A 14240-nucleotide genomic window follows, 5' to 3' on the forward strand; every position below is an offset into this window, starting at 1 on the left:
AGGCTTGTAGTGCTTAGGGTGAATTTACCTGATTCAAGTCCTGACCATCCCAAAAGTACAACGTAAAGCACAGGAGATGAGATAATAACAACCACCATCAGGACAAAAGAGTGAAAGTGAGATGCTAAAAACTAGAAAAAATACACTAGAATCAGCTGCCTGATTTATATTGGGTTATTTGTTAAAAGGAGAATCTAGTGTGTATTGGATTTTGTAAATCCGCAATCTTATGTCATGATATTGACGATAAAACAATGAACCGAAATCAACATAAGGGTCAAAGGATAAGACTTCTCATATTTGTGTCCGAGGAAAATTGGTTTAAAAGTTTGTTTTACAGTAAAACGTCTACTTCAGAATATTTGAATGGTGAAATTTCAAGAAATTAAACAAACATTCTCACCAATGCTGATTACAAAAAACTAATACAAAGAATAAAATAGATTTAATTTAAATTTGAAATGAATTGTAAAATAAAATAAAGCAACAACAGGTGTAAGTCTTACAAACAACATTATGCCACAAATGCTGTTGAAAAAGCTTTATATGTAAACAGTATTACTTGTGGCTTGTTTATATACAGACTTCTTGCATTATAAGACACAGTTTGTTGTGACTTGCAATAAGTTTAATTTTAATCTGATAAATGAAAATACCACAAATATTCCTACTGGAACTTACACCAAACCCAAAATCTTTTTGGGACTAATAAACAAAAAAAAAAAAAAAAAAAAAAAAAACATTGTTTTTTCCAAAAAGAAAACCACTTGCATCTGAAAAGGCAAATGGCTTGTACTTAAATAACAAAAGACAGATCGGTAGAAGTGAACAAAACAGGAAATGTAATGAAGGGGAAAAGATGGAAAGAGTTTTAACAGATGAGAAACTAGAGAATATAATGTGCTTTTTGTGGTTGGCTATGGATCATTTCTAGTCTGGTTGCACTGACAGAGTCTTGGCAGTACCTTGAGAAAGTTCTTGACACGTTCAGGGTTGTAGCAGTTGCTTTCCCGACAGATGCGCTCCACCTCTTTGATTTGGCCCGTCTTGCATGCGGCCTGGATGTACTTGAAATGCACCTCTGGGTCCTGGCTGAAGTTTACGATTGAGCCGAGAAAGTAGAAGAGGCCTGCAAGCAGAAGAGAACGAGAAATGACACTTGACTTTTACTGGACAGACGTCTGGTTGCGGTTTGAGCTTTATAGACCTTTAGATACTTTTATAGTGCTGTTTTGTCATTTAAAAGAAATAGTTTGCCCAAAAATAACATTTTGCCATCATTTAACCTCCCCTTCACTTCTTAAAAGCTTTTATTCATGTCGAAAAATAGGTATTTTTCATAGTAATATACTATGGAAGTCAATGCCAGCAAACAACTGGCATTCTTCATAATATCTTCTTTTGTGTTCAAAAGAAAAAACTTTTAAAGGTTTAAAAGCACATGAGGGAAAAGAAACGAAGGGTAATTTTCTTTTTTTGGGTGACCTATACCTTCCAGTCCTGACAATCCCAAAAGTACAATGCAAAGTATAAAAATTTGAAGAAATGAAACCTTCTTACCAATATGGATTTTAAAAAACTAAATACATATAATAAGGCCACAAATGCTGTCGAAAAAGCTTAATTTGTGAACATTATTACTTGTGATTATCGTTTTACTACATTATCATAACATGAGACACTGTGGGTTAAAACCGTTCATGCAGTTCTGAAATTCTGGGCTTTAATAAAGTTTAATCTAATGTTAAGAAGTCACAGAAAAATTTACTTGTGTTCTTTTTTTGTCGCACACCTATCAATTTGTGTCTGTAGATTCCAATTGGGAGGTTTTTTTTTAAAGACACCAAACTTGATAGTTTTATTCTAGAATTTTAAACCTGACATATTAGGGCTGCACAATATATCATTTCAGCATCGATATCGCAATGTGTACATCTGCAATAGTCACATCGCAGGAAGTTTATATATTGCCATTACATTTTACTAGGTGCCACAGTTCAGAACATAAGATTTTTGCAGTAACTAAAGAGTTTAACCTAAAAGGAGTGAAAGTTTACCATTGTATGTGTTTTTACAGCCCGTGACTAAGTATTCAGGCACATGAAATTGCCAGAATCAATTACTGATTGTAACTCTAACAAAGATGCATTTATTGAATTATTTATACAATGAAGACTATACAGTGGGTGTTATTTAACATTTGAGTAAATTTCTGTACCTGCATATACCGCGAGGTAAAACATTTTACTCCTATCTTCCCAATAATAATACACAATAATCCCTATAATCTTCCAGAATAATGCCAATTAGACTATTAAATGAATACATTTTTCAAATAAAGCAATTCAATTTAAGAGAATTGCAGAAAAAAATATCAACCAACATGATTTCACCAAGTAGGACATGTTCCTGGATCAAAATCTATGTTGATGCTGGTACAACAATCCAATCAGCCAATGAGAAATTAAGGAATACATTTACAGTTTATGTTAAGCTTAGGCTTATGCACTTCTACATGATTGTTATTCAACTATTATTCCCCTCTGATATTGGGAATAATTTACAGTTATGGCTGGGTTTAGAGGTAGGGAATAGGTATGGGTTACATTTTCGAACAAAAACTTTGTTCCAGAATCAACATAGATGTTAATCCTGGATCGTATCATATTTGGCAAAATTAAAATTATATATTTTTTTTCAATATTATGCAGCCCTAGTGCAGGTTAAACAGAATTATGCTGTATACATATAATTAAACATAACACTTTAGACAACTCTTAATAGAATAAAGGATTACACCTCTTAATGTAATCAAATCGACAGGGGAAGTACGCTGATATCCATGTCAATTTTTTTCCCTATTTTCCAGCACAGTCTTGTTTTCAAATATTTTGTGTTTCATGGAGGAAACCCAAACCGGTTTGGAACAACATGTTGGTGAGTAAATGATGACAGGGTGCACAAACCCTATAAATTACGGATCAGACCGCTACATTTGCATGAGCATTGCGTTTCCATTAAAATCGAGCTTGTTGTCTAAAGCACTCTTACTCTTGCAGTCATGTGAAAAGCCTGAGGGATTGTGGGTGGCCGCAGGCCCGGTGCTGCTGCCTTCTCTGATTGCCAAAACCTTTTGTCCTACTTTGCCCAGAACGGAAGGCTACATGCTGCTCCACACTCCGAACAGAGCTATTATACGGCCAAGATACCAGTCAAATTGTGTCTGCACTATGAAAGGCGACCAGCAGAGTGACCACGAGTGTTTATGTACAAGTTTAAATAGACCCAAGAATTGTTTTCTGGCAGCGTCTGCCAAGAGAAGTGTTAGGTCTGCCAGATGTATCAGATGAAACTACATGGGCAATGTAAACTCCTGGTGGGATTTATATTTTGAGGAGAAATGTATGGTTGATTCAATGTTTTATTGGTTTTGAATAAACTTTGTGAACCTTACAGTGGTTTGTGATTATCACATAAGGATTTATTTTGAGAAGTCATTCGATAACAAATTTCTGCATTTAGCTTTGAAAATCAATTTAACCCTTTAACGGTCATTTTAAATACTGGTTGACCTTTTGCAAACAGTTTATCATTAAAACTAAAAATTAAATGTTCTTTGAGAGGTTTCAGGAACCAAATGTACACTAAATTTTTTTTTACTATTTTCTTTTTGTTTTATGTTATTTAAAGGGTCAAACAAATAGAGAAATATATAAAGCAAAATATATGTGATAGCCAAACAATGTAGTCTTTAAAGTATGGCTGCACATTATTGGAAAAACTCTAACATTGCGATATATTGTTATTCTGCAATATATATTGCGATAAGAATTACACTAGATGACTTGAATATCTCTAAATGGAAAAAAAATTATAATTTTAGATAGGTTTGGATGATTCTATAGAGAAGTGCATCTAAATAAAATATAAGGAACTAAACAAAATAAAAAGATACAATTGAAATAAAAGTTTATTGTTTTTAGAGTCTGACAGTATTCAGGTGCAGTAACTGAAATATTATTTTTTATATCGAATTTAATTTAATAATAGGTATGCTCCGATTGATTGGCTGAAGATTGGTAGCCTGATAGACTATTATTGCGCAAAGAAATATAGTGTTACTAACCGAAGAGGAAACACGCATGGACAGTGCTTCTACATAATTCATTTATAGAAAGAACAGCCAAAAAGCCGAAATTGATGGATTTGTGCCAAATAAAGCATCAATGAACTGTGCTTTTTATACTTTTTCTATTCTTATTTGCAGTTAAGTGGAAAAAAATATTCAATTGAAATGCAAATCAAGGTATAAATAGCAGATGTGAACAAATAGATTTTCCCTACCAGTAAATATTAATCCGACACCACATATAAAAGCAGACACTAACCCGCTATAACAATGTGACCAGTGACTAAATTTCTAGTCGCTGAAAACGTTGGTGAATTGTAGCTTTGACATGGGGGTTATACATTACTGAGAAATAGCTGCAGGTGATCCGAAGTGCTCAGTTTGTGATCACATCCTGTTGATATGTAATTTCAAATATTTATAGCTTGAAACAGATGAAAAAAATGACTGGACTGTGCTTGCTCTTACAGCTATTACGAGGGCTTAAACCAGGGGTGTCCAAACTCGATCCCTGAGGTCCGGTGTCCTGGAGAGTTTAGCTACAACCCTAATCAAACACACCTGAATCAATTTCTTAATAGATATACAAGAAACTTCCTGGCAAGTGTGTTGAAGATAAACTCAGCAGGAGACCACCCCTCCAGGACTGAGTTTGAACACCCCTGGCTTAAAACAGAGCAGTGCTCATGATATGAAGCGAAAAAAAAAAGAAAAAAAAAGACAGCTGGGAAACATAACCTGCTTTGTATTTTTGTAGGAAACAGTTTAGATCTATTTAGGGCAAGAGGTGTGTGAGTTATTGCTGTCTATCACGGAATGTGTCAGGAATATCAAAACAAAACCAACTTAACCCCACTCTTTAAGTGCCCCTGACAGAGCTTGATCCATGCTGGCATTTCTTCCCTTGAGTTTTAGGTTTTGGAAAGGCAAAAAAAAAAAAAAAAACACCCCGTCCAAACTTGCCGGGTATTAGATTTGCACAATCCATATGCACAACCATTTGTCTTGTTTCTCTCGCTCGAAAGCTTGACAGACCTCCTGAACGTAGCTATGGTTGCTAAGCCACGATTGGTGTGTGGCAGTTTTGGGGTGTGCCTTAGCGAAGGGTCAATTAGATGATGTTTTTGGTCGTGAATAAACATGAACCATTTCTGATCATTTAATTTATATTTAAATTTTCTACTTTTATTTTAACTTTAAAACAAACAAAACAAAAAAAAAGACTAAAGTGCATAAAAATCTTATTTGGAAAAACCTACAAAATTGCAAAATAAACTAAAATGTTTCCTTTTAGTTACATTTCCTTGAATGTGAAAGCTTTGCATGATAGCAGACAATAACACAGACAGAATAATTGAATCATGCTGGATCTACTTCTTACCCTCAAAACTCTTGAACGACTCAAAGAGCTCGGTGAGGGACTGTGTGCTCAGCTGCTCGTGATACTTGGACGCCACCTGGACGCAGATCTGGAGATTCTGTCTGATGTTAGCAGACAGCATGGCCCTCAGACACTCCAGAGAGTCCTCCACTGACAGAGAGCCAAAGTAGTTGACCAGCCACTGCAGACATTAGCAGAGACCAATACCATGAGAAACAAAAGGAAAAGGCAGGTGGTTGCACTTTAATTGGGCATGAATGTAAAGACTTGTTGTGTACCTCCGGGTTGAGCAGGTGTGTGTGCACGACAGCCCGTTTGATGTCATACAAGTCGGTGTAATGCTCTAAAGCTCTCTGAAGAAGTCCTGCTTTCTCACACAGTTGGGCGATGTGGGCACGATCGTAGTTGGTGAACATCTGGTTTCCTAGGATGGCATCTGCAACCTGTAAGAGACCACTGTGCTTGAAAATAGTGACTAATGGTAAAATAACTAATGCGATGATGAGGACTGGGGTGTTGCTGTTTTTTATTTTGGACAATGCTGACCACAGTAATTACATATTAGCCAACATTACAACTGGACATGTTGAGAATAACAATTATAAAACAACCTGAGATTCAGGCAGTGGCATGGCAAAAGCACAAGATTAATGACTGTATTCTGCAATGCGGAAGTGTGTTTGTATTTTGCGATTGTTTTAGTCTTATTTAGTTGCCTATAGGAGAAATGACAAGGAAAAATAAATGTCAGTAAACGGTAAAATTACTTGCTCTACACAAGTGTGTTTGTGACTATTCATAAAAAGAATAATAATAAGAAAATACAAGTTTGCATCATTAAGCAGCATAACCAACCGTTTTTAACGTCTAAAATCAATGGAAGTGAATGACACCGGAAGTCTCGAAACAAGGTAGGCAAACAAATCTGTCAAAAGCATGTTAAGCCCTTATGTGGATGTTAGCTTTAACTCTGGCTGAATAAAAAGCATGTAGAGATGTTTTAACTGAGAATTAACACATGATTGCAACTGCATTTGGTTTGTCAGTGTTCTTGAAGTCATCTTGGACATTTTTACAAGAATAACGCAAATTTAAAATAGAATGCTTAACACTGCATTTGTCACTGTATTGAATAAATATAAAATAAATATTTCTGCCCTATTGTGATAAAGCAGATCAGTTCTCTGAAGGTAGTTCATTTAAACATCTGATTGATGTGAATTAAATTTTACTTCCATTTAAAAATGTAAGGACTAAAAAGTAAAATTGCTGTTATTCTCCGAAACTGAAAAATAAAACTTGTACCAGTGTTATAGTCTAAAAACGGTTGATATTTTAGTCTTTTCTACCGAGTGTGTGCATTTTATGCGATTTTTGAGTCAAAAACAAAAATAAACCAACAAAATATACAAGTTCTTTTTTTTTATATCAATACATGTAACAATATCGCTAAAGTGAATCATTTTGCCCGATATAATCATGTAGCGAAAAGTTTGATATCACAGCCCAACTACTTTTTGGCAGTTGGTTTATATATTATCACAGGGTTTCTGCAGGTTTCACAAAGTTAAATGTAACACTTTTAAGACCAACATAAGTTGAATTTTAGACTCATAAAGGGCTAAACACTAAGTAATTTCTCAAATGGAAAAGATTTTTTATTTGCCTTATCAAAAAAATTATAATTCAGCACAATTAATATTTTAATATTAAGATGTTTTAATACTAAGACGTATTAGTGCAAACAGGGCCTTAGTTTGTATTTTTCGCGGGCGGGTTTGCGAAGGAGGCAGAGGATCAGCGATGCCAGCTCAGCATTGTTTTGTCTATTGGCCATCGGCGATGGACGATGGCATCGTCTATCGGCCTAACCCTTGTAGCAATACACGAACAAAAGAAAATTAAGACGCGTTTCAAAAGACTTAAGATCGATAACACAACATTTCAGTAAATTTAAGACTTTTTAAGGCCTAAAATTTAGATTTTGGCATTTAAGACAATGACACTTAAGACCCTGCAGAAACCCTGTATCATCAGATTTCAAGAATATGTTATGCTTCTTTTCTACATTTATACAGCTTATTTCAAATGCAGTGCACTTGGAACGGAACTTTGACATTTTATCCGCTTTCGAAAGAGTGCTATTTTAATCATGTTTAAATGACATGTTTATTTTATATTTGATTAATAATTGACAAAAAGTGTGCGCAGATGTGTTTCAGTGTTTTTCTGCATTATGTACCTGTGGTGCATGCATCAGGTTCATCTCCAGCAGACGGGTCTGCAGTGGTCCTTCTGATGGCCGGTTGTTCTTCAAAGCATCTAAAAGGAAGGAAGTGCACTGCTGGACCAGGTTATACTCCATAAACACATCAACGATCTGGAAGAACAAAAAAAAAAAAAAAGCTTAAATTCATTAAAAGCACATCAAACATGATTTCTTTCTAAATCATGCCAAATTCTCCTCCTCTAGTTTCTTTCTTCTCAACCTCCCACTGCACTTTCATCTCTTCTATTCCTGCTCCATCTCTGACCTGTGTGATGTCAGCCAGCGGTTCCTCGTCCTGAACAAGCATCTGAGCAAACTGCAGACCCTGATCTGGACTGATCCGCATCACGTTCCTCAGCAGGAAGATCCAGTCTGGAGTGTAGCCCACCTATAACCACCAAATGAAATGTGCGTTCAGATCACTTTCATTTGGGTACACAAGTCTTTTCTATCGAACTTGAAAACATACTGACCTTTTTGGCGTACAGGACAATCTTAGGGAACTGGCCAGTTTCTGCAAAACACTGAATGACTTTGTTGGGTACGTTGGCCCTCAGATAGACGCTGAGAGCAAGAGTCGGGTCCACAGACTTCACCAGGTCACCCAGCTCCTCTGAGCATTCAAGCTGAATGGAATAATTGAATGGTCACATTTTTTTTATTGCAGCAAACTCACAGACATTTAATTCTTAAGATCTATTTAAGAAACAAAGGATGTAAAGCAATTATGGGGTGTTAACATGATCGTTTAGAAGTTACTTTAATTTTGTGCGTCAGGAAACATTTATTATTATTATACAATTTTGTGAAAAAGATTATTGCTTTTTCAGGATTCCTTGATGAGAAAGTTCAAAATAATAGGATTCATTTAAATATATAAATATGTATATAAAACATTTTTGCACTCAATGCATTATAGATTAATGAAGGTAATATTTTTTTCACATTTTTTGAAAGGTATTGTATGAGTTTACATTAAACAAATTAAAAGCTTAATTTGATACGCTGTTACTTTATTATTCATTACCAATATGTTACGGCTGTTGCCTTTTCTCTCTAGTGCCCGTCTCTGTGCTTGCGTGTGTGTCATGACGTCACTCACTGTTTGTTTCCTATAGAGTCCGCCTTTGCGCACCTGCGGCGAGTTGCGCTTATTGAAATTGGCTATAAATACGGACCATCCTTGAGCAGAGACAGAGGAGACTTCACAGCCAGCCATCAAGCTTCTTTCGTTTCTTTAATTTACTGTTTTGTTTTCTTTAAGTCTTACTTTGCTCTAATTTGTTAATTGTTGGGTTGTTTAGTCTTTGGTTAGTGTTGTATGTTGTTGGAGAACGTGAGTTATTGATTCTTTATTCATTCTTATTTAGTTGTGACACATGATTTGTTGGATTATTTTGGTTGTAATAAATGTAATAATTTAGACAACTTAGTTCATGTGTACTCTTTATGTTGCGTTCCCTTCATGACTTAATTATTTTCTTGATTTGATTAAAAAAAGGGTTCGTAACAAATATTAAAAACAGTTGTACCGATTCATATTTGTGTGTAAAAAGTGACAGTTCTTCATTAATGCTTGATAAACAGTCCAAAATAACAGCAGTTAGTTGAAATACAAGTCTTCTGTAATATTACAAAAGCATTTATAGCATATACTTTATGTTGAACAAAGATACTAATCTTTATATCCTTTTTAGCTTTATCCTTTAAAGCTTTTGAGGCTGAATTAAACAACATTTATTTTGTCAATTGTTTTTTACTATTATACAAGTCAAAAAACAGTTATGCTGCTTAATATTTTTGTGAAATGGCAATATAAATTTTTCAAGAGTCCTTGATGAATTGAAAGTTCAAAGCTAAAATGCTGCGTCCCAATTTGCATACTATCCTATGCGATGCATGTCCTAAACCATAGTATGTAGAAAAGAGTACGCCACAGGTTCCTGGATGGTTTACTATTTCTGGTAAAAAGTTTAAGTGTAGAAGCGTCCATAGTGTAACCGCTGATATTGCCCACAGTACATTGCGCATTTTACATAAATTTGATTGGAACTTCAAAAGCGGGTGAAAAGTGTAAATCAACTACAAACATTGTGAACACACAAGAGCACCCGTCAAGCAGAGGCTTCGGAAAGATGTTTGCATGACTGTTAATTAATATCTAGCTGGAAAATACTTAAATAGCATTTTCTGTGTTACATTTCATCTGCAACAACCATACTGAACTTCTATAAAGATGTGTTTGGACATTAACGTATAAATGCATAATTATCTAAAGACTTCTTTGCATGAAAGACTCGTGAATAGGAGATTAACCTGCTGCTGCTTCTCCAATAAGGTAGGAAATTAAATATGACAGAAATGTGGATGATGTGTCGATGATTGACAGGGCTCATAACTAAGCAGCACGACAATCTGATAACGAGGAAATAGTATGTCCCAAAGCTTGCATAAGGTTCTGTTACACACTCAAAGCTATATACTTTTCCTTCACAAAAAAGTACATGCTTTTAGGGCATAGTACAAATCGTAGTATAAATTGGGACGCAGCATCGATTTTTGTTTAACACTACAATTCTTTACATGCAGTTTAAGATAAATTTAATACATATAATACATGATATATATATATATATATATATATATATATATATATATATATATATATATATATATATATATATATATATATATATATATATACATATATATATACATATATATATACATACACACACACACAGTTTTTTTTTTTAAAGACAGAAACACTAGGTTGAATTGCAAAGTCAAATTAAATGCAAAACAACTTTTTTTTTGGTATTTATTCCATTAAAATGTTTTCCAGAACTAAGCAAAAGCTCATGTTCCTCAACCCTCCAAATAAATCATGGTAGTGGAACAACAATCCCGTCAGTATAATCAATAAACCAAGCCACTGCTTGTTGAGACTATGAGAACAAAACAAAAAAAAACATTTTCAGATATTTTAAGTGGAGATTGGGGAAAAAGAAACAGGCTGGAACGAAACCCCTCGTGCTTTAGACGTAAAAAACCTAAACAGCCCTCATACCACATAGCAAACACATGACATCACATCTAAAGCAAACATCTTAGATAACAGACACACACAAACAGTCGTTCGCAGCCTGTTTTCACACAGACCCTTCCTACAGTACAAAAATATGGAGCCACATTTTGTTTGTGAACAAGAATCACAACAAGAGCACACCCTGTTCCCTAGATCTCTCACACACACACTCACATAGAGAGAGAGAGAGAGAGAGAAAGGAAGAGGCTCTTGTGAGTGTGTGTGTAGATAAACATCCTTCACATACCTTGTCCTCCTTCAGCCATTTCTCCAGCAGTTGTTTGCGGCCCTGCTGAAGGACGGGTCTGCAGAGCTCCAAAGACTCAAACTTGTTGAGCTGGCCCTGGTCCAGGAGGATCCCAAAATACTGCAGCAGTGGGGACGTCTGGCCTGGTTGAGCCGGGACACTCTGGAACCGGCGTATGGTGTCAGGGGTGCGCAGGATACCCTGAGATAAACGAGGAGAGATGAGAAATCAGTCAAGTGAATGATACCATAAAACTTCTGTCCTAATTTATGCAACTACACTTGATTACAGATTAAAATGCTGATTTCTATTGCAAAGTGAGTTTTATAAATAATGCAATTAACATTAAGCAAGGGGGGGAAAATGTGTGCACAGATTTGTGTTGGTGATAAGGCTGTGCCATATTAACATTGCATTATTCAACTTGATCTCTACTTGAAAATAACTTGATGTTAGATTGATTTGGGATGATTCTGTAGGGGAGTGCATCTCATTATAATCTAATAATAAATTGACTAGCATAGACAAATACAATAAAGGTATTCAGGTACAATGATTAATGAAAATAATTCAATACAATTAAAGCTAATTTATCCCCTTTAAACTATTTTAAATGCATTTATCACCTTCCCCAGAATGTAATTTATGTTCACAGAGGACAGTTAGCACTTATTTTTATTATTATGGGGAATGTCCTGCACGTCATTCTTTTTGGTCTCAGCTGGCCCATGACACTTCATTTTTGTTAGGAAAAGATGTAGACCTCACACCAGGATGCTTTTTCCTAAATTATTTTTCCAACAAGTCACTCTCAATGCAAAAAAGAACTTACTCTTAGATACCTTCACATTTGCTAAGAAAATGTTGGTCTGCCGCTGGATAATATTTGTACATGTTTTAATTTATTAAGCTTCTGTAATTCAAATTAATTTCTTAAAGAAACTTAAATGTGACTTTTTAACAGTGTTTTAGTTCATTCAATAAAAGAACGCAATGCACCAATACAAACTATCTTTTTTGTTGTTGGTGAAATTAGTAAATTACATACAATTAGTAATTAAATAGTAAATTACACAATTTATACAATATTAACTAAAATAAATAAAATAATAATAACATATTACTACTAAATTTCATTTAACCCTTTGACTGCTGCTCTGCCAAACTGTTGACCATTTTTTACTGTTTTGAATAATGACTGTTAAAGAAAATTAAAAGATTGGCACAAATGATTTACACTTAATATTTTCAGATTTGTCATAGTATATTTATTAATCCCTGTACTTTTACCATAAACTGACATATCAACTATTTGGTAGAGGCTGATATTTTAGAAATTATAGGGTGTTAAAAAAAATTTGCATTGAGTTTGTTAACTAGCGACAGTTGCAATCCAAACATTTTTTTCTAGGTGGGGCAGTATAATCGGGTATAATCAAATCAAATGAGTAATATTTTAGTTATTCTTATAAGCATTTATTACAGCAGTGTTCTCCTAACCTTTGGAGCATTAGCAGCTACTTTAGCTGCCTCTGCAAAATTTCCACCGGCAAAGAGGTTGTTAAACTTGCGTCCGAACAGCTCCTCAGCTCCAGCCAGATTATTGCGGACTGCCATCCGTAAAGCCAGGTCTGGATTCTGCAGCACATTGGTAATGTACTGGATGATGTTTTCTTCCTCAACACACACTGACAACACCTAGAATACAAACACACAATAAAAAGGCATCAAGTTTGCAATTTATATTCATCATTAAGTTGCCTTTACACCTTATCCACAGACATTGAGATACAAGTGAGGCAATTCATTTCCACATATTACGGTTACATAGAAGAAACTAGAAAAAGAAGGAGGAATAACTCTGAGGCCATATTTTTTAATTAAACATACAAAAGAAATTTTCTATTTTAAAAATTATATTAACACATATTTTTGCAAGTAATGACTCTCCCATTCTTTTAACATTTGAGTGTTTTTCATTTCTTAAATTCTTAAAAGAGTTTCAATGCAATTAAATAACAAACAAAATTATTTAATAATGCAATAGACTTCAAAGTCTATTATGATTATCATCCATCATAATCATTATCATCATCATCACTAATCATTTTATTATAACTACAATTTAAATTAATAAATTACTATTTTATATATAATAGATTTTTTTTATTGTTGTTATAGGTATACTTCAAATGGTCTTATTTCTCAACGAAGCTTTAACAGAACTTAGCATCTTTAGACAAGTTCAGACATATCCGCCGGTATCTAAACCCTTCAAATGCTTTTAACATGTATAACTTTAAATGTATGAAATATATAACAAATCTTGGTCACATTCACCAGCATAAAAGCAGCTGGAATCGGATATATATTTTAGCTGAACTGCTATCTAATATCACCTTTCCATGACCCTTAATGAGAAAACATAACACCTCGTATCAGCTGAAGCTAAGCCGTCTTCTAGTATGTAACATGATCAGGAAGAGTGCAATGAGAAGTGGAAGGTGTACACTTTCAACAAAGATGTCACGAAAAATACGTCTTAAAGCAAGACGGGAAAAACAAAGTCAAGTTTGAGATATGGGGATGTGTTTTTTTCTCTCTTTTTCCTAATATAAAGAACCATCAAAATTTCAACTGTTCATTTTGTCACACTCACCTGACACTTATGTCTGAAAATGTAAAATACAAAAGATACTTTTAAAAGGCACTTCAGAAGTGCTGTAGTCTTTACAATATTATTTGCCAGATTATATATTATAACATTTAGTTTATTGATAATATTTTAACATTTTATTCTACAAGAAATAAAAAAAAATAAAAAATAAATTATAAAGAAAACTTTTGACTAACATATTAAAACACAATTCTTGTACTAGAAAAGCAGATTTTCAATAACATTTTTAAAAACCTTTTTTTTTTTTTTTATGTAATCAATCAACTGGGGAAGCATGGCGAGAACTGTTTTTGTTAGTTCACAGGGTCTTGACTTAAATAGTTTTTCCAGTAAAACTGTTCAATAAGATCTCTAGAAATTACTGACCAGCCAGAGGAGTGTTTGAGAGATGCTTGTAAAGTCTGACATTATTACTGTGGATGTTTGGCCAAGAGACACAAACGGATGCT

At 34.3% G+C, this 14240-nt stretch overlaps 1 protein-coding gene across 2 annotated transcripts in view; it reads right to left on the reverse strand.

Annotated features, from left to right (window-relative positions):
- cltca (clathrin, heavy chain a (Hc)) overlaps positions 1 to 14240 on the reverse strand; it is a 58497-nt gene that overhangs the window by 16887 nt on the left and 27370 nt on the right. For both annotated transcript variants that reach the window (NM_001005391.3, XM_087268860.1), the window contains 8 exon segments: positions 966 to 1129; positions 5511 to 5691; positions 5789 to 5953; positions 7753 to 7890; positions 8045 to 8167; positions 8253 to 8405; positions 11115 to 11315; positions 12615 to 12812. In NM_001005391.3, the coding sequence (NP_001005391.2) occupies positions 966 to 1129; positions 5511 to 5691; positions 5789 to 5953; positions 7753 to 7890; positions 8045 to 8167; positions 8253 to 8405; positions 11115 to 11315; positions 12615 to 12812 (1323 nt within the window).

The sequence above is a fragment of the Danio rerio genome, chromosome 10 (assembly GCF_052040795.2).
Source record: "Danio rerio strain M-AB ecotype USA chromosome 10, GRCz13ab, whole genome shotgun sequence".
Classification (NCBI taxonomy): domain Eukaryota; kingdom Metazoa; phylum Chordata; class Actinopteri; order Cypriniformes; family Danionidae; genus Danio; species Danio rerio.